Genomic DNA, 26860 nt, shown 5'->3' with positions numbered 1-26860 from the left:
GCTACATCTATCCTGAACAACTGATATATTCACCTATTCTTTTTGTTAATATTTTTTTCAATCCGTTTAATTATTCCAGCCACCGTCATTTTAGTACCTACCGTCATTCCGTCAAACTACCTGATTAAACGGTAGTTAATTATATAAAATGTTAACAATTACCCGGAATCAATTAGTTAATAATGTCAAAAAAAAAAATGCCTGAGAGGGATGGTTCTTCTTAGCAGAGCCATTACATCAGAACTGCCTTCGAGCTAAACTGTGTTTTAACTGCGTTAAGTGAACATGCATCCGTAGGCATATGGATATTGGCTGTTTGACCCAAGTAGCCTAAATGACTAAATGCGTCTTTGTTCTAAAAAAAATAAATAAATACATTTTAGCATATATCGTCAGAGTTGAAAGTTTAAAAATCTGTCAAGCGATGCTCAGTATGCCCTGTGACCAAGGGGCCACCGGCTTAACCTAATTCAATATTAATAAGAAGGGAAACTTTAACCAGATCTGCCTGGTCGTGTCTCCTTTCACAACCAAGAAGCTTCGTTCTGGCCCAACAATAATTACAATTTTATTCTGTAATTATTCCTTTCTTGTTAATTATTTAGAGGGCAGACTCAATGCAGCATTGTTAGTGTTATGGCGGGGAGACAGGGGCTCACATGTCCTACAAGACTGGATCCTCCCACGAGCAGGTACAGCTACACAACAGCCGTCTTTAAACAAGCCATCCTGCCATCATTCAGTCAGACATTGTTTGAGAAAAATACCCCCGTAAAATGTGCAAGCAGTGCACGTTCACGGACCACCTCAAAATACTAAAATCACTCAGTTTGTTGTCATTTAACCTTAGTATTTATTTATCATCATTAATTTACTACCGACATGGCTGTTTTGTGTTAAACTTGATGTGCTTAGTAACCTCTCTGACATGCTATTAAATAATCAATGATTGTTTTTACATAACGGTTGAATCAATACGATAAATATTGTGTTTCAGGACGACATATGCCATTATTGGCTCATTAATATACAAGCTATTATATTACACGAGCATGAGTAAACTAATTAAAGAAACTTTATATAGGCCAGTTGCTGAATATGAAAGAAAGAATTGAGAAAAAAAAACGTCTCCATTAAATAGTGCACTGTATATGATCTTATGCATAACATTAGGATTAAAAACACGTTGTTAAAATATAATTAGTCGTATACCTATCGCATATAAAGTTGTGCTAACGTGCTTAGAGTATTATTTATAAAAGCGTATTTATACAACTAACATTATTACCGCACAGACCTATATACTCCACGTTTATGTCAGTATGGTGACAAATGGTTCGGGCAAGAAAAGACTAAAATAAAAACTGATTATACTAGTTAGTATTAGCGGAATTAGGCATGCCCTTTAAGGGGGCTAATGTCATCATCATCTGACCTGGATACCTTTACCTGACAGTTTGAACTGATGCCCTCTGGTCGCCGTTTTAGAGAACTAAAGAAAATGGCCAAGAAACCGGGCAACTCTTTTTTATTTTATTTATTTACTGGAGCTGGCTGATATTCAAATTACCAGTGCTATTTCAACAAGCCACAGCATGTTGAAGTGAATATAATGCCTAATAAAGAGTATAAAATACAATAACTTTTTTTTTCTGGTGATAGCTTAACGCTTTATTTACTAAGCAGCTCATTTTGTTCAGAGAACGCACTAACAAGTTCAGATAACAACAAAGACGGAAAGACTTCAGATTTAAACCAGTGTGTTTTAGAAAAATAGGAGACGCTGTCCTGGAGGTCATTGCGAAGATTGGCACATAAATCAAAGGCAGACTAATTCAGCAAGAGAGGTTTAATAAACGCATCAGCTGAAAAGCAGTGTTCTACAGTCACCGTTATATCCGCGCAGTATAAAAGCACGACCCCAATAAATTTCACTTTAGCGCGAGATCAATCAGCTTCTCTCATATTGATCTCTGTCGCCTTGACACCCCCGAGTCGCCTGCCGCAACCTTTTTGTTTCTAGTGAAAATAGCGTTTCGATTACTGTTTTTATTAGGAAAAGATTGCTACAAGAGGTTCACCATGGCCTGAAAATTAAGTGGTGACATTTTAATTACTAGACATTGATAAAGGAATCTCGGTAATGGCTGTGAACAGGTCTTTCGGTGCTCGTCCGGCCCCCGCGCTAATCAAACTGGACTGCAGGAGAAAGGTCGCATTAGAGCAGCACTATATGGGCCCCAACAGCTCAAGGAGGAGGAGCACTGAGGGGCCTTTAGCTGCGGGGGCCCATATTGTTGCTCTGATGAGACCTTTCTCCTGCGGTTCAGTTTGATTGGACTGTTGTTGGACCCTAACATGCAAACGTGGGACAAAATGACTTAAAATTGTTAGAGATGATATTGTTAAAGGGGTAGTTCACCCAAAAATGAAAATTCTGTCATTAATTACTGCCCCTCATGTTCATCTTCAGAACACAAATTAAGATATTTTTGTTGAAATCCAAGAGCTTTCTGACCCTGCATAGACAGAAACGCAACTGACATGTTCAAGAAAGGTAGTAAGGACATTGTTAGAACAGTCCAGTAGTGACATCAGTGGTTCGACCGTAATTTTTCAAAGCTACGAGAATACTTTTGTGCGCAAAGAAAACAAAAATAACGACTTTATTCATCAATTTCTTCTCTTCAGTGTCAGTCTTTGATGTGTGTTCAGGAGAGTACCACGATGCATGTGTGTGGTGCTGCTGACGCAGAAGCCGGGGTTCTGACGTAGAACACGCACGCGCTGCGCCTTGTTCACAAGCAGAGAAAGCAGAAATATAATAATATAATACTTTCGTGAATGGTGGCGGACAATAGTATGAAAAAAAGTGAGTGTGACGTAAAAACGCAATCGCAAGCAGTTTTAGCTTGTTTTTCAATCTCTCATCTTGACTCATGTATTCCACGGAACCCAAGGTCCCAAGTCCAATTCCGTGCCGGCTGAGCTACCGAATAAGCTTGTTAGGACCGGAAAGCAATGCATATGGACCTGTAATCAAACTGTATATGAAAATGATTACAAGTGCTCGCTGTTTTACCCCCTCTAGTGTTCATTTATGTTGGAAACTGCAGTGATATGTACCTACAGGTACGTATTTTGCATCTTGCCAAAAAGTTCCAACACGTGCGTTTTCGTCATGAGATCAGGTGGCACGTGGTACTTCCGTTGCTGTCTATGCAGGGTCAGAAAGCTGTTGGATTTCATCAGAAATATCTCAATTTGTGTTCCGAAGATGCACAAAGGTCTTATGATGGTAATTAATGGCAATTTTAATTTTTGGATGTACTATCCCTTTAACTCAGTTTTTTATGTTTTGCAATTTATTTCTATCTAAGGGAGATACCTTTGTTATATATATATATATATATATATATATATGTGTGTGTGTGTGTGTGTGTGTGTATTTTTACACACAAGCAAAGCAAGCTCTCAAACAGCATTCCGTCTGGATATTCATTATGCTTTTCGTATTGATCACCATAATGTTACATCCGATGCACAGTGTTTTTGTAAACATTAAGGTTGGACAGTGTAAGTGAACACTAACAGTGATCCGGTTCAATATGCACTCATGTGGAGAGGAGAGTAAGTCCGACCTCCGTATCAGGTTCCTGTCCTCCTCATTGTAGTCATCCTGTATGGACCCCAACACTCGGAAAACACTGGACCAAAACTGCATCCCATGACCGCTAATGAATTATGTGTAATCAAATACCATCCTTTCAAACACACAAAGTGTAAACTATGTAATGCTAATCATCTGAGGGATAAGCCTAAACCTAATCCAGTGGAGTATCTTTAAATGAATAGCATCTTTGAAGATAGAAGTAGGTTTATAATACCATATACTAAATTATGTATCTTATAAATAACTCAAACACGTCTTAGAATACAGAGAGCCAAATGTAAATACATTTATGGAAACACTGCATAGTCAAATCCATACCGTCTTACACTGCTGAATTTTATTCAGAGAAAATCACTTGCTTTGAACCTGAATCCCGCAATATGAGCACCATCATTGCTGACTTCACAAATCATATAAATCTAGATTATCTTGAAAAACACAGAAACACAAAATACAGGCAAATGAAGCAATGAGATCTGAAAGTTTTTATTAGGAAAAATCACCTTTTTGGTTCAAACCTCACCTCAACTGCATTAGGTAGTTACATGGTTGTTTTTTGTTCCTCATAGATTTTGTTTTGGCCATTTGCCATTAAAATCAAAGACATTAATTTGGGTCAGTTGTACATATTAAGAAATGGGTGCAACAAATAATATAACTTATAATACAGCTTAAAAAAACCCTACAATGTAATGTATTTGGCTTTGGTATGCGAAAACTACATTTTCAGAACTCTACACATTCTCCATTATATAAAACACTCTTACTCCACTTTGTTGATGGCAGTCATATCCACCGGTGAGACATTTATTCAAAAGACACAGGCTGGGATGAACCACAATATCTGAATAAAAAAAATATATGGCAATTGCATTTAAAAAAAGTCTTTAAAGTAATACTGATGAGACACTAAAATAACACATAAATATAAGAAAAGGCCGATGTGAGGGCCTGATGTGGTTAATGTAATTTGCTTTGATAAAACCCTCAGTGAAGGAGGACTTTACAGTAAGTTAAGTCAGTGAATTTACAGTTGAGGTCAAAAGTTTACATACACCTTGCAGAATCTGCTAAATGTTAATTATTTTACAAAAAACAGAGGGATCGTACAAAATGCATGTTTTTTTTTTTTGTTTTTTTTTTTATTTAGAACTGACCTAAATAAGATATTTCATATAAAACACATTTGCATATAGTCCACAAGACTATATGTATTTGTCTTCTGGGAAACATGTAATTATCTTCTGTAGCTTCTGAAGGGCAGTTCTAAATCAAAAAAATATATTTAGGCAAAAAAATAAAAATAAAAATGCAAATATATTCAGTAAGTTCAAAAGTTTACACCCCGGCTCTTAACGCATCATTTTTCCTTCTGGAGCATCAGTGAACATTTGAACCTTCTGTAATAGTTGCATACGAGTCCCTCAGTTGTCCTCAGTGTGAAAAGACGGATCTCAAAATCATACAGTCATTGCTGGAAAGGGTTCAAATACATAAAAATGCTGAAAAACCAAAGAATTTGTGGGATGTGAAGGATTTTTCTGAAGAACAACAGGCAGTTTAACTGTTCAGGAAAAACATGGGACTCATGAACAACTATCACTAAACAAAAACACAGCTGTGGATCATTCAGGTAACAACACAGTATTAAGAATCAAGGCATATGTAAACTTTTGAACGGGGTCATTTTATAAATTCAACTATTATTTTCTCTTGTGGACTATATGTAAATGTCTTTTATGTGAAATATCTTCAGGTCAGGTCAGTATTAAATAAATTTTTTTTTAAAAAAAACAAGCATTTTGTATGATCTCTCTTATTTTGGTAAAATAATTACCATTTTGCAGATTCCGCAAGGTGTATATAAACATTTGACCTTAACTACAGATGTATACGTTATATAGGGATTTTATTAGTTTCTGGTTCGAAGTATAAGAGAAACATGAATTCAGGCTTAAAAGGGTGTTACATGAATCAATATTGCCATTCTTGCACCTGTACTGTGGATCCTGCTGTGCTAATCTGCATCTGCTAATGTGATCTAAGAATACACAGGTTCTTATCTAAATTCCCATCTGAAGTTAATTTCATAGATTTTCCTTTCATAAAAGACTAATGGGAAAATATTAACTAGACTTGTCCGATTTGCTGTGTAACATTAAAAAGCACTCTGCCGCTTAAAAGTTTGGGGTTGGTAAGATTTTTATCTTAAATGTTTTTTGAAGTCTCTTATGCTCATCAAGGCAGCATTCATTTGATCAAAAACATAGTAAAAAGTAATGTTGTGAAATATTATTACGATTTAAAATAATTGTTTTCTATTCTTAGTACATTTAAAAATGTAATGTGGCAAAGCTGAATTTACAGCATTCATTACTCAGCTTTCAGTGTCATACGATCCTTCAGAAATCATTCTAATATGCTGATTTGGTGCTCAAGAAACATTTCTTATTACCAGTGTTGAAAACAGCTGTGCTGCTTCATATTTTTGAGGACACTTCAGAAGTTGTTAAAAAAACAACAACATTTATTTGAAATAGAAATCTTCTCTAATATTGTCCGAATAAATACGCTTTCCATTGATGTACGATAATTTTGACCCATACAATGCATTTTTGGCTATTGCTACAAACATACCCGTGCTACTTATGACTGGTTTTGAAACTTAAAGGATGCCTTTATAGTATAATGACCTCTTGTATGTCAAAAGATCAAGGGAATTTTGATTTCTCAGTTCATGACCCCTTTAATGCATTCTTACTAAATACAAAAAAAGTCTTACCAAGCCCAAACGTCTAAACAGTAGTGTACATAGAGCTGAAAGTATATAAAATGACCTTGAAAGAGAGATTAAGGCAATGCACAAATCAAAGGAACCAATTCCCATGAATCCCTTGAGTAAAGATCACAGCTGGGCTTATGCTGGATGAAGGCAATAACACAACCCAATGGCCTGCTGCTGGACGATCTAAAGCTCATCCGCACACGCCTTCCACCAAAGCTCATCCACTGCCTTCGACCGTAACAACGCATGACGCTTTTCCATCCTCACTGGCAGGCCATTTGTGAAACTCAACAAAAGTGGCTTTAAAACAACAGCAGCAAGACTTTCACTGCAGCACAAGTGCATATATTTAAAAACCTAGATGATTTATGACGTGCCCACGATGTTTTGGCAAAACCAGATTGTTGCTTTAAGTACAGACAAAGACAGTATTTCCACTCAAATCCCAACCCACAGGAACTAAATCGGAGTCGAGCGAGCAACAGCCCCCCGCAAGGACCTTCTGCGAAAAACATTTACTTTGAAATCTGCACAGAAAGTGAAAAGAAACCCACTGCAGAAGAACAAAGTTAAAGATTTGCATCAATGCAAACGGTTAAAATCCTCATTTGCAGGATGCTAGTGTAATCTGCATTAGACTCGTAGCAGTTCCCTCACCGTGCACCATTAAACTCAAGGTTGTGAGGAGGTGCTCCATGTGAGATCAGTCGCTGCTTCTCTAGGTTCAGCGGAAAAGTAAAGTGAGGAAACGTGGACAGCATCTCCCAGAATTCCATCTGGTGTTCACATGAGTCTCTGTGCTTGCTGGCTCTTGCGCTCCTCTAGACTGCGGCACACCCACATGGACACGACCTCCGTGTTTCCGTCATTATATTGCATGATAAAGGGGTGGTCCTGAAGGGAGGAAAAGTAAACACAGAATGAAGATAAATGATTCTTCACTGAGACATAACAGCAATATAAATTAGTTATGGAGACTGAACAACAATTATGTAAGCACATCATTCTAAAACAATAAATCTCACTGTGATGTGTCATTAAAATAAAAAGGATGGATACAGTTTAACTTTCAATGCTGTTCATGTCAAGGTGATGCCAACTGATTTTCTTTTCTGTATTCAACGGAGACGAACAGTAACCAAATGAGCAGTGATAATGAGCAGTAATTTTTCTTCCACAATGCATCTCAAGTACTAACTTGGTTTTAAATAGTTGAACTTACAATTGAAGGACAGTGATCCAAATACATAAACATTAAAACAAAGTAAAAGGCTGAACCAAAAAGAAGCTGAAAAATCAGACACATCAGTAAACAAACAAGCGTTTCTTAATCTGCTGTTCATTTGACGTAGACCGAACACCTTTGATGATCTTCTCGTACCCTTTCAGCACCACATCATCCTCTCTCATTCTTTCCTTCTTTCACTCTCATCGAGGACAACGCTCTACCATCAATCGTTCTGTCCTCTTAATGGTGAGCTCTGCCTGTGCCACAGTGAGGTTAATCACTCTCAGTGCTGGAGTGTTGGAGAGGGCAGTCCTGAGGGGCGACTCTACCAGCCACCCATCTCATCAATCACACAGCCTGGGCAGCCGAACGCTCGCTGCCAGCTTCACTACCAGACCTGCTGCAGTTAGACGCAGATCTGGTTCTGTATGTCGAACCTGCCTGCTCAGGTGAGTGTCTGACCCTCAGCGATAGCCTGCTTTCTGACCTGACAGAGGAGGCCAGGGAGAATGGTGAGAGAGTTCATCTCATAATTCTTCAACTACAGGCACTTTTGGCCCAGGTTTGGACTTGGAAATTAAGTCTCTTCAAACACTTTCACTTGTTACATTCATTTTACTCATCTATTTTTAAAGTAATGAACATTTCCACTAGAGTGCCATCATTTATTATGGCTTAATAACACTCTGTGATGGAAATGACATTTGAGATAGAACGCAAACTTCTTTGCCTTGCTGTAATTCAAAGATTTTATTTATGTGCTTTCAGAGATGATGTATCCTTGGTAAACAAGTACACTAACTTTCCCAAAAACATTATTAAGGACAAAATTGCTCTATTTATTGGAAATGATGCTACAGCTGTAGGAGGCATATTTTTTTTTAAAAAGTGATATAAATGCTTTTCACAAAATAAATATGAAATGGTTTATTTTAAATGTAATAATATTTTTCTTGTGGATTTTGATGTTTCTGGGACATGGGTAAATTAATACAAATATTACATAAAAGACATTTGAAAAGTAACAAAAATAAGTGGAAAATAAGCAATGAATGCATGGTAAAACATTTTAATAAGATTTTTATATAACAAAAACCAAAAAGTTGTAATCAAATCAACCCCTAAACCATTAAAAGCTGAAATTAAAAAAAAATAAAAAAAATAGTATCAATACTTTAGTATCACTAAGATATGTTTTTTTAAATATTTTAAATCACTTTTTAAATATAATTTTTATTTTATTTTAGTACATAAAGTAAAACTATATTAAAATGAGAAATGTTATATATGAAATGTGTAAAATGTTGTAAATACATATATATATATATATATATATTTATATTATATATATATATATATATATATTTATTTATTTATTTATATTTATATATATATATATACATACACAAAACCAAAAGTTTTTGAACAGTAAGATTTTTAATGTTTTTAAAGTTTCTTCTGCTCACCAAGCCTGCATTTATTTGATCCAAAATACAGCAAAAACAATAATATTATGAAATATTTTTTACCATTTAAAATAACTGCTTTCTATTTGAATACATTTTAAAATGTAGTTTATTCCTGTGATCAAAGCTAAATTTTCAGTATCATTACTCCAGCCTTCAGTGTCACATGATCTTTCAGAAATAATTCTAATATGCTGATTTGCTGCTCAAGAAACATTTATCATCATCATCATCATCATCATCATCATCATCACCATTATAATTATGAATATTTAAAACAGCTGAGTAATTTTTTCAGGACTCATCCATTTCTTTTATTTGGGAAAGAAATGATAGAAATTACTATTTTTATTTAGCAATAATGCTTTAAATTGATCAAAAGTGATGATAAAGACATTTATAATACAAAAGATTTCTATTTCAGATAAATACCGTTCTTCTGAACTTTCTATTTAAAAAAAAAAAAAAAAAAAAAAAAAAAAAAAAAATTCTACTCAGCTGTTCAACATAATTATTTTTATTTATTTTTTTTTAGCAGCAAATCAGAATATTCGAATGATTTCTGAAGGGTCATGTGACTGGAGCTTTAAAATCAAAGGAATACATTAAATTTTAAAATATATTCAAACTGAAAATTTTATTTATTTTTATTATTTTAAATAGTAAAAATATTTCAACATTTTACTGTTTTTGCTGTACTTTGGATCAAATAAATACACGCTTGGTAGGCAGAAGAGACTTCTTTAAAAAACATTAAAACTGTTTTTGACCGGTAGTGTATATATACAACTTTTTTATATATTTATTTATTTTACCTGTATACACTATTTTATTTTAAGTTAGCATTTGTTAACTTTTTTTTTTCAGGAAGCAAAAAAAATGTTTTTATTTTAGTATTAATTAGCTATAATAACTACATATCTCGCAGAACGCACATCGATAGGATGTGCAGGCCTGCTAACTAATGCAAACACACATAGAACTGGACGCGTCTCTGCCGAGCTGAAATAAATCAGAGCTTAGATGGTCACCTGCTTGTTTGGCTGTGCTGAGACGGATCACAAACACACAAACCACACCACCTGCGTGTCCCTCTGTTGGGTGTATGCGTGTGTGCTGGAGCATGCCAGAAACAGGACCTCCATTAATTAACCCACCTGCTGCTAACTTAGCACACTTGCAGAGTGGAGAGGCAGTATAAATACTCTGTTAGTTAGGTCATTATCGTCTCCCTGCTTTACCTCTCTAACACGTGAACAAAAAAATAAATAAATGGGAAAATCTCATTTAAAAGTGTGGCTACATTAATCACAGCCCCATATCAAAGTGTGATAATCACCTGAATTCTCTATTAAAGTAAAACTGCCAAACCCAGGGGAAATCTCACCTCTCTCTTTAATTGTTTTGAGGCTTTTTAATCTAAGATTAATTTATGCAATTTTAAATAACTCTACATATGATTAATAAGCTTGAAAATTAAAAGGAGTCCAAAGCAATTATAACAAGTGGTTGGTCATCACCTCATTAGAATGTGTTGGCGAACAGCGACAGCTCGGCGTAATGCGTGTCATTGTGTGTGCGCGTGTGCGCGCGCACGCAAGGCCAATATTAAAGCCGAGAGAAAACACGAGAGAGAGAAACAGTGTAAGGAAGGTGAGAAAGTCGGAGTAATAACTAGGTCTTTTCAGATTTGCATACTAACGACCCGCTCCCACTGGATACGGGACGATGTACAAGAGCTCTTAGACAATGTTAAGATTTCATAAATGCTGATCTTTTAATTCAGCAGTCACCATGGGACAGACCATCTATCTGGATTAAAAAGCTGCAGGGTAGGCCTACTTCAATTAGAGTTAACTGAACACTACATCCGTGAGTGAGACGGGAGGGTTGGCTGCCACCTTTCAAACACAAACATCTTAAAAACACCCAATGATTTCTCCCACAGGTCTGTGTTTCAAACTCAGTATTTTAAGAAAACTGAATACACAATATTGCCTGACTCTTATGAGTAAAACAGCTTATAACTTTATGATTTAAAGGGATAGTTCACTCAAAATGTAATACCTTCGTTCATCTTCAAAACACAAATTAAAGAAGTCCACTTCCAGAACAAAAATTTACAGATAATGTACTCACCCCCTTGTCATCCAAGATGTTTGTGTCTTTCTTTCTTTAGTCGTAAAGAAATTATGTTCGTTGAGGAAAACATTTCAGAATTTTTCTCCACATAGTGGACTGGAAGTTTTTGGAAGTTTGAACTTCCGAAATGCAGTTTCAATGCAGCTTAAAAGGACTCAAACGATCCCAGCTGAGGAAGAAGGGTCTTATCTAGCAAAACGATCAGTCATTTTCTAAAAAAAATTACAATTTATATACTTTTTAACCTCAAATGTTTGTCTTGTGTATTCTCTGCAATGTGCATGCAAACTCTGTGTAATCCAGGTCAATCTACGACAGTTAGGGTATGTCGAAAAACTCTCATCTCATTTTCTCCTCCAACTTTAAAATTGTCCTACATCGCTGCAGAAGTACCAATCCAGTGTTTACAAAGTGAACGTGCAAAGAAGATCAAACGCTCTTTACAAAAAAAGGTAAAACCGCAATGGGAAAATAACCAGTTGCTTCAGTAGATAACTCTTCTTCCTTGGCTGGGATTGTTTAGAGCTCTTTAAAGCTGCATTGAAACCGTTTTTGGTAGTTCAAATTTGTGGGCACCTTAGAAGTCCACTACATGGAGAAAAATTCTGGAATGTTTTCCTCAAAAAACAAAATTTCTTTACGACTGAAGAAAGAAGGACACGAAATCATGGATGACAAGGGGGTGAGTAAATTATCTTTAAATTTTTGTTCTGGAAGTAAATTTCTCCTTAAGATATTTTTGATGAAATCCTAGAGCTTTCTGATCCTGCATAGGCAGCAACGGTACTACCACGTTCAAGGCCCAGAAAGGTAGTAAGGACATTGTTAAAACAGTCCATGTGACATCAGTGGTTCAACCTTAATTTTATCAAGCGACGAGAAAGACTTTTATCAATCTCTGAAAACTGCCCAAGCTAAAATCAACTCAGAAATGCAGAAATATTTAGTTATTCTAAATATCTGATCTCAAGTCTTTGTGGCAAAGAGAGAGTCCGGCAGCTTTGAAGACCCCCTGTCCTCAGGGGGGTGGGTGAGAGGAAGGGGATGGCAGACAGACACAGTGTCAGAGAGCTAAAAGGTAGGATTACCCTCCGGGGAGTTCAAGAAGCTCCTCAGTGTGCTAATGTGTAAACAAGTCATCAGAGTGGTGTCAGAGGGCTTTCAAAGCCTGTTCTCATCTGAATCCCCACGGCACAGGCCGCTGGCATTCAGCGAGACTGTGTGTCTTTTTAAGGGCTGCTCCCATGGGTCTTAAAACACATGAACATAAGCAATCGCTCCTTAGCTCATCAGCCCACGCAATCAGCAAACGTGGGGGTGGCTATAGGAGCGTTGTGACAGATTCAGCGATTTGGTAGGACTCTTTCAGCTTTTTGTCCCTGGCTGAGGCTCATATCTGCTGCAGCTGAGCCCCCTGGACAGCCCGCAGGGAAAGGGGGGGATGGCAGAGGCCAGGAAGAGACAAAAGGTGCTAAAAGGCTGAGTGACAATGAGAGAGAAAGATGTCAATCACTGCACTGTGTCTAACTAAAAGCTTTACATATACACAGACAAACACAAAGAGAAATAAATCTTAAAACCCTTAAAAGTAAAAAATAAGTAAAACAGTTCAATTAATTACTATTACTATTACAGTCTAAAAGAAATGTTTTATGGAAGCCCGTTTCTGCCACTGAATAAAAAATATTTTTTTATAAAAAAGACATTTTTCCTCGCAATATGCGTGATACAAACTCGCAATTCTGACTTTTTTTCTCGCAATTGCATGATACAAACTCTCAGAATTGTGAGATATAAACAAGCAATTCTGTGAAATGAAGTCAGAGTTGTGAGATATAAACTCACAAATCTGACTTTTTTCTCAAAATTGTGTGATATAAACTTCCAATTAGGAGTTTTAAAGTCAGAATTGCAAGACTCATCTCATAATTCTGACTTTTTTTGTTATATCTCACAATTCTGACTTTATATCATACAACTGCAAGTTATTAAGTCAGTATTGTGAGACATAAACTTAGAATTCTTAGAACATAGTGATTTTCCCCCTCAAAATTGGACTTTATAACTCACAATTGTGAGTTTATATATCACAATTCAGAGACAAAAAGTCAGAATTGCGAGGAAAAAAAAGTCAGAATTGCGAGTTAGTCGCAGTAACCTTTTTTTATTTGTGACCCTGGACCATAAAACCAGTCATAAGGGTCAATTTTTCGAAATTGAGATTAATACATCATCTGAAAGCTGAATAAATAAGCTTTCCATTGATGTATGGTTTGTCAGGATGGTGCCCGAAAATTGGAATATTGATAAAATTGCCTGCAGAATTGTGTTATATTTATGGTGGGAAATTTACAAAACATCTTCATGGAATATGGTCTTTACTTAATATCCTAATGATTTTTGGCATAAAAGAAAAATGGATAATTTTGACCCATACAGTGTATTGTTGGCAATTGCTACAAATATACCTGTGCTACTTAAGACGGGTTTTGTGGTCCAGGGTCACATTTTTTTATTCAGAGGCAGAAACACACTTCCATAGTGTTTTCTATTTTAAAATATTTTAAAATGTCATTTATTTCTGAGATGACAAAGCTAAATTTTCAGCAGCCTTCAGAAATCATTCTAATATGCTGATTTGGTCTGCAAAAAACATTCATTATCATCAGTGATGATAAACAGTTATGCTGCTTAATATTTATTTTAGATAGTATTTATTTTAGATTTTGTACAATTATAAAATGTCAAAAAAATGGTAATGCATCCTTGCTAAATAAAATAAATAACTGTCACTCAAAAGGCAAATACAGTGGCATGTGTTCTAATAACAGTGCTAGTAGACAGACATCTGATATTAGAGGATGAAGAAGATTTCACATCTATTCTCAGAATGATGAGTTACATGCTAAGCATCACTGAAAGTGGAGACTGAAAGTGTTTAACTAGACAATGAGTGAGCAAACACTGAAGCACAGGTATCACACTCATCCTCTGTGCATTAGCAGTCAGATCTCTGAGGACTGCGCTGTCCGTGGTGCTGATAAAATCCAGCTGCTGTGCTGACAGCTCTTATAGGCTCTGAGTGCTGACTTCTGTGACAGTGTGAACCGACACACAACCTGATATTACATCAGCCCAGCCAGTGGAGGAATTTGAGTTGTTCCAAATGCCACAAAAGCAGAATGGAAAAAGTTAAACTGAGTTTTTAAGTTAATAAGCGTCAGAGCCTGTGGACTGATTTCCAATACAGAGATATAGCCTGGGCTGAGACTACAAATTCCAGTGGATAATATAGGGGCTTTTGCCCCTATTTTACATGACCGAAAAAGAGCAAAAAGTTGGGCCAAGAGAGTAAATTTCCCATGACAATTTGTAGTGTTACATATCATCAAGGCTGAGGAAACTAATAAATGTTTACTCTGAAGTAAAAGCTTATTTAGTTTCCCTAAAAGGAGTTCCTAGAACTAAATCCGTTCCTAGTGTGAACACGCCAAACAGTTCTAGGAACTATGAACACAAAAACACAAAAAAGTATGCTACACACTGAGGAAAAGGTTGTAAATAAAATTACAATTGTGTTTTGAAAAGGGACGGTATTATCAATTTCATGGTATCGCGATAGCAAAATAGTCTCGATATCATCGAGCTCACATGACTGTATGAAACAACAGGTCTTCTGGAGTGAAAAAGTGTGGATTTTTTAAATATATGTCAACTTTTTATTCTAACAAGCGGTCTTTAAAGTTGTGTTTTGGCAAAGTATCTGTCAAACAAACTAAAACCGAAAGCAACCGAACGGAAAGGAAAATTTCTTTACTTTAGTGTTGTTTTAATTTATTTTACAGTGCTGTAATAAATTGGTGTTATTATTAATATTATTACATTCTAATTTTTTTGTCAAGGTCCAGCTAGAGCAATTATTTTATTTTATAAAAGGGAGTGTTAGGTCATTTGACCCATCTCATACTATACCTCATACCTCTAAGCATCAGTTATGATTAGAGGATAAAGAAAAGCGAACAGGATATGATATGCCTAATTTGGACATCATTGTAATGTTCAATTATTGTTTAATAAACACTTATGGCACTTTTTTCAGGTCTTCATTTGTCTTTTTTTTTTTTTTTTTTTAAATATCGCAATAAGTATCATATTGTGGACTTTATACCGAGGTATTATCGTACAGTGAGATTTTGATATCGTTACATCGCTAGTTTTAAATATGTTATGTATGTCTTTCTACAAAATGTTACATTAATCAAATGTGTTACTTGCCATTTTTTTGTAATTAAGTGTGAAATTTACTAGCAGTTTCTGAGCAAGAATATTTTGACAATAGGTTAACATTAAATACACATCAAAATGAATTAAAATTAATTATGCTTGTTATAAATTATATACATTTTTGATTATGAAAACTAAAAATGTATATATAAAAAAATGCTAAATTAAAAAAAAAAACAAAAAAAAAAAAAAAAAACAATTACTCCCTGTTTGCTAGGGGAATTATATTTGATTTTGAGTATGTGAATTCTCTCTAAATTCAGAGAGCTACGAAATGCATCAGAAATGAATCTGAGCCCACTGACCAGACATTTTAAAAGCTTGTTTCAGCCTTTAATTAACCTCTGGCTGACAATCTCAAAAAAAAGTTCACATCGGTGAAAGTTCCCTTCATGAAACTGATGACATTGTATTGTCCCTTTTATTTCTCCTAATGAGAAAATCCTCAAGAAGAGCTTAGATTACCAAGAACATTAAAATGTATACCCATCTTTTAAAGATGTAAACATTTAAAGGCGTTTAATATCACAGTGCCCAAGTACCTTTTTATCCGGCAGCAACTAATAGTCGTGTGCCCTTCACAAACACACACATAGTATCCCCCTATTAACGCAGAACAAACGCACACAGCTGCTTTTTTTGTCCTTCCTAGACTGAATCCGTGGCAAAGGACTCAAAGGTTACACAACAAAATTACAAAATTTAAATCAATAGCCTGATGGCCATAGAAGTTACTTGCATGGTGCAGATAGTGGAGTACGCAACACAGGACGGATGAAGTTTTCAAACAAAAACCAGAAGAAACAAAAAGGTCAAGGTTTTACCCAAACCCTCACACAGAGTCCCAACAAAAGCCTTCCTACCATCAAATACACCCATTCACTTACTCCATCCATCGAATAATTGGCATTTCATGTTATAGTCCTCTTGAAGGATGATTTGGACTTCAGGGGGGAAAATGTAAAAGCGTGGAAACGAGACTCACCATAAGATTGTTTGGAGCTGGTCTTTCTTTAGGTTGCTTCCTCATACTGTGGAAATAAAAGCAGAAGAGGTCGTTATATGCGATTCCACATGTAGTAATTAATCGTCCGTTGCTAATTCAAAAGGATGAATGCAAAAGAAGCATGACAGAACTCCTTGAGATATGATTGAGGAGGCCAAACCTTGACTTACCTGCTTTGCTCGTCAAAAGAGAATTGAAAGAATTTCTCTTGACTCATTTGAGGACACTTTTTTTTTTAACTCAATATTCAAATAGCAAGAGTTTATGAGTTAAAGATTCAATAATACTTGGTATGTATGTGATATGGTGCTGTTCAAAAGATTTGATAGTATGTTAGGCCAATTTATCTGTCGATGCATTGAAAGTATGAATCTAGGAATAACACTAGGCAAATGATTTCAATCTTTATATAGGCTTTTAAATGACTCATTTTAGTTTTCCCCCTTTGGTAATATTAGTCAGTGTTTTTGTGCAAAAAAAAAAAAAAAAATAATAATAATAAAAAACAGTTTTCCTGACTTTTTATTCACTTTCTGGCCTTTTAAAAGGGATCAGAATTAAATGGGCCATTTTTGGCTTGCTGTGCTTTTAAGGCTTCTGTATAGACAATGAGTGTTCAATATATTTTGCACCGCACATCCCCTTCAATACCAACCTCTTAAGACAAGTTCACAAAACAATACATGATAAAATGTGCCACTGAAACTGTTAAGGTCAGACTGAAGCGATCAGGGACCTTGCGAAAAATAAACTTTAGTCACTCGGTCTGAAAGCTTATCAAAGGACTTTATAGCAGCAGGTGCTGCACAAGATTTGACAAAATTCCACTTTTTAATGAACACCAGATTCAAGGACTTTTTCAAGTACCTGCCATTTCATCAAACACCAACTTTAATCATGTTCTAGAATCCATGCTGTACCAGAAGTCCTTTATAACACATCAAGTGTGATATTTAATATGTGAACATTCACTTTTGCAAGCTCAATATATAAATTACGATTTGTAAAGATTTTCTAGGGCTGTTTTTTGTTGTGCAATAGCCTACACAACTACAAATCTAAATATGAAATCTCGCTGACTTTTGTGCCGGCTCTCTGACCTCATAGTTGTTTCTATCAAATAAAAGGTCACATCTTCTGTCAGTGTGCATCCCTCCACCCACGTCACCTGTGTAATTTTGATACACTGGTAAAAGAACACTGGTTTTTATGAGTTCATTTATCTTCGCAAACTCTTCATTAGGTGACTACACATATACATTTAAGACACTAGGCATCATACACTTGCTGACTTTTTAAATAGCTATAGATGAAAAGCTGAGTATCAAACAATAAGCGACTCAGGATCACACTATCAGACTTTAAAGTTGTTCAGAACACAACAGACTTAAGCACAAACACATGCCTTGTTGCTAGGAGATGTGTGACAAATGAACACAATGTGTTCTAAAATCAGCAAACATGTTCGATATTCTCATACCGGAAGAACTCAAAGTCTGAAGCTAAAATAATGGAGTCAATAATGATCATCATACAAGCTGTAAAAGTTGGCAGAAGTCATGTAGTGTAGTCCAGCCTTATGTTGAAGTACTAAAATAACTAAAACTAATAAATATAAATTAATAAACACTAAAAATAACAACAAAATGACTAAAAGTAAAGTAAAAACAGTTGTGCTGCCCCCTAATAGTCGACTAACCATTAGTCGACAAGAAGAGGCTGGGTCGACCAAAATTCTATTAGTCGCCGGAAAACTAAAATTCCACACAAAGTGGCGAAGTCACACAGTCCGTGACAGACAGATCATTAATGGCTGGTCTATGTTGTAGCCTAATATAGTACTTCAGGCAGGACATCCATATGCTCTCCTATCATTCAACCACCTCAAATATGGGTTTTTATCTGAAAGGTGCATGTAGTAGCAACTTTACATGGCACCTCAATCTAATGTTAACCTAGAAAAATGTGCACTATTTAAGTTTTTGTGCGGAGTGTCGACGTTGAACAGTACCACGCTCACTGCATGACAGATGGAGGCGCCAGTGCGGTCACTTGCTTTTAAAATAGTCTGTCATTTTTGGTCACACAGATGAAAGTAATCCATCTTTCGAATCTGTACTGAATCTACGTTTACTTGTGTGCTCTCACAATAACAATGAAACGTTGTGCTTTTGTAAAATAATTAAAGCAAACAGAATGCTCTTTCTGCCGTCTCAATCTCTGTGAACCTGAGCGTGTCACTTTGAAACTCTGTGTATACTTGCCTTACAGACATGAAAAATATATCTATAAAGAGTGAAATGGTGGAGCTGACTTTATCTCTTAAGCTGAAAACAAAAAATGTTTATCCAGTCTACTTGCTGTTTTTTTCCTGATACATTCATAATTATTATATTTGCTGGTGCACTGTGGCAAGCTTTTTTTTTTTGCACACGACTGAGCACTTATTAGGCTATGTAGGCAATTAAAGGCTCATTATTATGATTTAAATTGTTTATTAATAAATGTGCGACTAATAGTCGACTAATGCTTAATATTAATGACTACTAGTCGACCAGAAAAATCTTTAGTCGAGGACAGCCCTAAAAAACAGAAAATATAAAAATCCAAAATCTTAACAAAACTATAATAGTATATCAATAGCTATGTTTCCATCACCATTTTTATGTGCTTTTTAAAGTATCGCATCAGAAACAAGTGATGGAAACGCTGCATTTCAAAAAAAAAAACAAAAACAAAAAAAAAAACGTATGTTCGCATGAGGTGGTTGTTGACTTGTGCGAAAAAGGGTTAATGCAAATAATGAGAGATGGAAATGCATTTGCCAAATAAATTCCTCCATGCGTATCAAAAAAGTCATGTAACTGATCCTCTTAGTGGGCCGATCTTGTTGCACAGCATCTGAAATGTTGCTATGGCCATTCTAAAATGACCAAACACTAGGCATCCGAAAGCAGTGATCACATTTATTGTGTTTCATCTGCTCGCTCTGACTTCTACTTTACTTAGTGATTTTCAGTGCCAGTTTATCAGGAACAGATGATTTTGCTGTCTTTGACTCATTGGATGGAAACAGTGCTGATTTGCAAATGTTTTATGCAATATTCACAAATTCACAAGTTAAATTCACAACCTTTGATGAAAACCCAGCTAATGATGCTAAAGTAACACTGGTATGTATTTCAGGCTAATTTGAGTACCCGGGCCACAGACTGATGATTTATATGACAAGCACTTCAGAATTGTGGATGTCATGCGAATGTGGTTGTCAAGAACATCAGATGCTCTTCAAATTTCAGTCAGAATATCATCCAAAGTTTTCCAACTGACAGAGCATTCAATTACTTTTAAGGATTTTCCAGTTTTTGAATCTGTGTGCGAAAATACTTTCAAGAGCATGGAAACCCTACAAACAGTCCCTCATTTTGCTCTTATAATTCATCTTTTGGGACTTGCTCACTGTGACTATGCAGGTCAGATTTCTTATCAATGAATAAGCATTATTTATATGCAAATCAGATCACATGTTCCTGCATTTAGGTTTCTGATATCAGAAATCTAAGTATGAGAGAACAAGATGATTTGTAGTTTAGTGTCAATACACGATCTTCTAAACTGAATAGAAAGTTTAGAATTCTAACAGTGTTTACAGTATTATGAACTCAATAAACAGTCTTAAATCCCATATTTCTTCAGGACTTGTACTGAAGCTCCTAGATCTTATATCCAGTATATCATCTACACCATCTTTATCAGAGTACTGTTGAGGTTAATATAACTGCATTTCAAAGTGATAAAGGGAGAGGTAAGTAATTATCAATTCTCCTTGGCACAGATCACACCTAAGTGCAAGTAAATTAGTCAAGCTGACCCAGATAAGAAATGGGAGGGATTATAGGGACAGAGCAGCCTACAGAGGGGCCCATTTGGACCATGATGAATGACACGCACACTCAGAGCAGGCTAATAATAGAAGATGTTGGAAGAGCAGCACAAGGCAGTGGTGGCACTAGTGAGCCAGGTGACCTGTTTGTGTAAATAAAGTGTGTTGCAGGTAAACATCAGCTGCTAAACAAATCCCAAAACATCTGGCTTCACCCACCATGCCCAGAGTGCCAGAGTATGTAAAAGAGGTTGGTGGGGAATTCTGGTTTCTTGGGGCATGACCTGTGGAAGGCAATTTTGAGTGCGGATGTGTTTGAGAAAGCAAGGTCAGCAAACTAGGGACAGATGTTGGGTAAATATTTACTGTTGTGTATAGCTAGTCTAACTACTGTACTGTCTGGTGTGTAGATCCAGCTATTGTGTGTTAGGCCACTACATGTTACATGTTTTATACATGATTTGTTGGAGTTGATTTTTAAAATGTTTCTGATAATTTACTCACCCCCATGTCATCCAAGACGTTCATGTCTTTCTTTCTCCCATCGAAAACATTCCAGGATTTTTCCATACAGTGGACTTCAATGGCAGCCAATGGGTTGAAGGTCCAAAACGCAGTTTCAGTGCAGGGCTCCACACAACCCCAACCGAGGAATAAGGGTGTTATCTAGTGAAACAACTGATCATTTTCTAAAAAATATATTAAGATTAATATAATTTTTAACCACAAATGCTCATCTTGCACTAGCCTTAATCATGTTGGAAACGTGTGACGTCGGTGGAAAAGTACCAATACAGTGTTTATAAAACAAAGATGCAAAGAGAGTCAAATGCCCTTTACAAAAAAAAAGGTAAAACAACTATGTTGGACGATTTTGAAGTTGGAGGAGAAGATGAGTCACACATGTGTCTCGCAGAGCTAGTGCAAGACAAGCATTTGTAGTTAAATTAAGTACTTTTTTTTTTTTTTTTTAGAAAGAAAATAATTTTGCTACGTAAGACCCTTGTTCTTTGGCTGGGATCGTGTAGAGCCCTTTGAAGCTGCACTTAAACTGCAGTTTGGACCTTTAACCCATTGGCCATCATTGAAGTCCGCTATATGCAGAAAAATCCTGAAATGTTTTCCTCAAAAACCTTAATTTCTATGCAACTGAAAAAATAAAGACACAAACATCTTGGATGACATGGTAGTGAATGAATTCTCATGAAATTCTGAAAGTGAACTAATCCTTTAAACAGTATTGAGAATTGTGAAATATTATTACAATTTAAATTCTATTTTAATATATTTTAATGATGGCAAAGCTGAGTTATTCAGCAACCATTACTCAAGTCTTCAATGTCACATGATTCTTCAGATATCATTCTAATATGTGCTCAAGAAACATTTATTATTATCAATGCTGAAACCAGTCAAGCTGCTTAATATTTGTGTTGAAATATGTGATCCCGGACCACATAACCAATAATAAGGGTCAATTTTTAATTTTGAGATTTATACATTATATAAGGTTTCCATTGATGTATGATTTGTTAGGATAGGACAATATTTGATCATTTTGACTCATACAATGTAATTACAACTGGTTTTGTGGTCCAGTGTCACAAATATATATTTAGAATTCTTTAATAAATATAAAGTTCATTATATACATAAACACACTCAAACATATTTATACCCTAGGTTTTAAAGTGGTTGTTTGAACAATAAATAATAATAATCTTAATAATAAATAATTTCTTAGCATAAATGCATTAAGTAATGTTCAGCTATCACTTTATAACATAATACTGGGAATATACACAGTCAGATAGAGGTGTGATTAGCTCCAGTATTTTTCTCTGTTCTGAACTTATTCATTCATCTTTTTTATTTAAGAAAATGATTTTGGTTTGTGTTGTGGCAAACCAATGAAAATGCATTACAACATGACGAGGAATTATTTATTTATGAGAGGTAGCAGAGAAGAAACAGGTGTTCATTTTGGTATTGGAAACACTCACCATTGTGTAATGAAGTGGACAAATTTCTCACTGAACTGACCAATTGGAAGCACCGGAGGATCCTAAAAAATAAACATATACACATTGTCAAAATTATTATTTACAAAAATATCCACAAATATCCATAAATATCAAGACGTTTACACTTTACAAAAAAAAAAAAAATCTATGGTTTATAACTTGTAGATTTTGTCTGGCCTTGACTAGGTTGCAGAAGGGTTACAGTCCATAATGAGGTGTTCTATGTGCGGACATTCAAAAGCAGCTGTGTATATTAAATTTTGGAAGCACCTGAACCCCTCTTTTGTTGGACAGTGGAAGATTGCTGACGCACAGAACATGGGACAAACACACACAAACAGACAAAAAGCTTATACTCTAAGAGCGACACAGCCATTCATGGGCTCATGAGGCAGAAGGTGTACAGTTGGTAAGAACGTTTAGTTACGACCTCAACCTCCAAATCATATTAAAAGGGTACAGAAATTAAATCAGATACTTCTAAAGGACAGACACATTGAAACCAAATGAAACAAGCAAAATAAAGTCAAATTCCAGATCTCTTTCTAACTGTGTGAATGCTTGCTTTCAAGCGTGTATTCAGACACATCTGAGATCAAACTGAGACATATTCACTGCAGTATAACTTTTATCAGGAAACTGGAGATCCTGTTTAAGACTAGAGATAAAAGAAAAATATGGCCTGTTTTAGAGAAGAGAGTATTTGTATTCCTACCATAACCATAATATGAATTAATATGACCTTAGGGGAAAAAAAACACTGATGACATCAGACAGCAACATGTTACACAGACACAAAAGCCTTGATGTTAAAGACAGAATTGAGATTCAAGGTGTTTGAGAAGGACTAATGTATTGGAAGGGAAAGTGAATAGATATTCTTTTAACAAATGTCTGTTTGTGAGGGACAAAGAGAAGAAGAAACTGCTTTAACAGCCAGTAGGAATTAAATTAAACCATTTTTGCACAATACAAGCAATCTTGTTGCTGCTTGAAAACACACATAACACCCAGATAGCAGGATGATAGAAAGGAAAATCATTCCTTTCTATCATCCTGAGGTGTTGGGGAGACTAAAAAGTTTGCACATGCAGGAAAAAAAAAAAAAAAAAAAAAAAAAAAAAAAAAAAAGTTTGTGCATTAGATGTAATGTCTGATTAAACTCTTATAAGCATGTTCTTTTTAATAACTTGTTCACAAAACTGTCTCGAACTTGCTCAGGAGTTAGTGGTTTGACTCACTCAGAGTTGATAACAGACTTCAAAATTGACTTCCTCACTAAACACAAGACAGTTATAGGTTACATTTTTCAAAGTTAAACTGATAAATGGTTCAAAATGAAAAATCATTACTGTGATGTATAAATATATATCATGAGATTACTAATTTGCTCTTATATACAAGAACATAATTAATGCTAAACATTCATACAGATTTGAAACATGACATTACAACATTCAGTAAATTTTTTTGCAAAAAAAAAAAAAAAGTTAATTTTTAAGATATGAGGTCCTGTTTTAAGGTTGAATCAAATGTAATGTAAATGTTTATTTTAAAACAGAGTGATACTTAACAGACACTATCAATATAAACTAATTTATACTAAATTTAACTAGGAATATATATCTTATATATCTTATATATGCTTATATAATCATTATGTGGTCTAAATAATGCACTAAACACCCCTTTAGCACATAGCTGTCAGTCTGAAGTACTTCTAAATACCATGTTGCTTACTGAAAAAATCTGTAGTTTGTCAACTAAAAGTGGTCTCCTAAACGTTTCTTTTTTTGTATGAGGCCCTGATTTATTGTGATCTAGAGAGTTTGAAACACACCTATTTAAATGAACACAGCCAGAGGTGCACTAGCACAGCTATACATCAGTACACATCCTGGAGGCCAAAGTACACACACATGTCCCATGTCTGGACCAAAAACACAGATTCAAAAACACACACTCATAACCACACACATGTAAATACAGCGAGATGCTCACAGCCACACACACATACACAAACAGATGCATGTACACTTGAGGATGCACAAACACCTTCATTTGGGGGTCTTTGATGTGGCGGCTGCATGATGAGGATGATGATGAAAGCACTGTTATATTATGCAGCTTGCTGCCATTATCCAACACTACAAACAGAGCCAGACCACGGCCCGTCTTCCTCCACAATACCAGCAGTAAATATACATGTAATTGCCCAGCAGCAATTATCAGGCAAAATTAGATCAGTAATTACAGAGGTGAATTTAAGCCTGAGTCTTATTAGAAGCATCAGGGTTGTTTCAATACACGACCAGAGAGGGACAATTAAAGACGGGCCGCCGTACAGATGGACAAGTGTGCCATTCTGAAAAAGAGTGTCTCCTATAAAGAAGTGCACTGCAAATCAGCAAGACAGCAAACACTATTAGACACCAAGCAGAGCTGGACCTGCTCGAGGGATTTGCAGAGAAATAAAAGAGGTGAAAGAGTAAACAAGAGGACGAAAAAAACAGCTTTCGTGCTTCACCTCATTTAGCCGTTTATTCACCCTTCCCATGAGCCCTGTGAGGCCTTGCAGCTGATTATTTATACCAGGGTCACCATGGAAACCAGCCATACACTTTCACACACAATGCCCTTCAAACAAGCTCGACTGTCATTACCGGCATCCCCTCGAGGTCCTAGTGGTCAGATTACTAAATCAACGACCTGTGACCTTCCTAAATTTCTCCCATACACTTCATGATATTTCCTTTTTTTGGTGAAGTTTCATCATTACAGATAGTAAGTTCATGTTCATCATTACCGAATGTAAGCGCACACTGTTCGTTCATATTCGTCATTACCAAAGGTAAGCTTATGCTCATCATTACCGATGGTAAACTGATGTTCGTCATTACCGAAGATAATCTCACATTCATCATTACGGATGGTAAGCTTGTGTTCGTCATAACTGAGGGGATGCTCATGTTTATCATTATCAATGGTAAGTCTGTGTTTGTCATTACCAATGTAAGTCTGTGTTTGTCATCACCAAAGGTAAGCTTACGTTTGTCATGGTAAGCTCGTGTTTGTCATTACAAAAGTGAGCTCACATTTATCATTACCGAAGGTAAGATCACGGTCATCATTACTGATGGTAAGCTTGTGTTCGTCATTACCTAAGGTAAGCTTACGTTCATTATTACCAACAGTAAGCTCATGACTATCATTAACGATAGTAAGTTTGTGTTCGTCATTTTACCGAAGGTAAGCTTGTGTTCGTCATTACCGATGGTAAGCTTGTGTTTGTCATTACCAATCATTGCCGATGGTAAGTTCACGTTTATCATTACCGAAGGTAAGCTTGTGTTTGTCATTACCGAAGGCAAGCTCACATTCATCATTACGATGGTAAGTTTGTGCTCGTCATTAACGATCATTGCAGATGGTAAGTTTACATTTATCATTACCGATGGTAAGCTTGTGTTCGTCATTACGATGGTAAGTTTGTGCTTGTCAATAATGATGGTAAGCTTGTGTTCATCATTACTGATGGTAAGCTCATGTTTGTCATTACCGATGGTAAGTTTGTGCTTGTCATTAATGACGGTAAGCTTGTGTTTATCATTACGGATGGTAAGCTCATGTTTGTCATTACCGATGGTAAGCTTGTGCTCGACATTAATGACGGTAAGCTCGTGTTTATCATTACCAATGGTAAGCTCATGTTTGTCATTACCGACTGTAAGCTTGTGTTCGTCATTACTGATGGTAAGTTTGTGTTCGTCATTAACGATCATTGCAGATGGTAAGTTTACATTTATCATTACCGAGGGTAAGCTCGCGTTTGTCATTACCGAAGGTAAGCTCGTGTTTATCAGTACCGATGGTAAGCTTGTGTTCGTCATTACGATGGTAAGTTTGTGCTTGTCAATGATGGTAAGCTTGTGTTCATCATTACTGATGGTAAGCTCAAGTTTGTCATTACCAATGGTAAGTCTGTGCTTGTCATTAACGACGGTAAGCTCGTGTCTATCATTACCGATGGTAAGCTCAAGTTTGTCATTACCGATGGTAAGCTTGTGTTTATCATTATGATGGTAAGTTTGTGCTCATCATTAACGACGGTAAGCTCGTATTTATCATTACCGATGGTAAGCTTGTGTTTGTCATTACGATGGTAAGTTTGTGCTCGTCATTAACGACGGTAAGCTTGTGTTCGGCATTACCGATGGCAAGCTCATGTTTATCATTACAGATGATAAGTTTGTACTCATCATTAACGACGGTAAGCTTGTGTTTATCATTACCGATGGTAAGGTCGTGTTTGTCATTACCGATGGTAAGTTTGTGCTTGTCATTAACAACAGTAAACTTGTGTTTATCA

General features: G+C 35.8%; 1 protein-coding gene across 2 annotated transcripts in view; it reads right to left on the bottom strand.

Moving 5' to 3' along the window:
* Positions 1–4396: 4396 nt before the first annotated feature.
* Positions 4397–26860, bottom strand: part of map2k5 (mitogen-activated protein kinase kinase 5) — a 64937-nt gene continuing 42473 nt past the window's right edge. For both annotated transcript variants that reach the window (XM_051114971.1, XM_051114970.1), the window contains exons 20-22: positions 22471–22532; positions 16564–16609; positions 4397–7352 (exon numbers count right to left, since the gene is read on the bottom strand). In XM_051114971.1, coding sequence (XP_050970928.1) covers positions 7242–7352; positions 16564–16609; positions 22471–22532 — 219 coding nt within the window. In that variant the 3' untranslated portion in view covers positions 4397–7241. The remainder of the gene's footprint in view (positions 7353–16563; positions 16610–22470; positions 22533–26860) is intronic.

This window comes from Labeo rohita, chromosome 7 (assembly GCF_022985175.1).
Source record: "Labeo rohita strain BAU-BD-2019 chromosome 7, IGBB_LRoh.1.0, whole genome shotgun sequence".
NCBI classification, from domain to species: Eukaryota; Metazoa; Chordata; class Actinopteri; order Cypriniformes; family Cyprinidae; genus Labeo; species Labeo rohita.
This window is presented reverse-complemented; position numbering and strand designations above follow the sequence as displayed.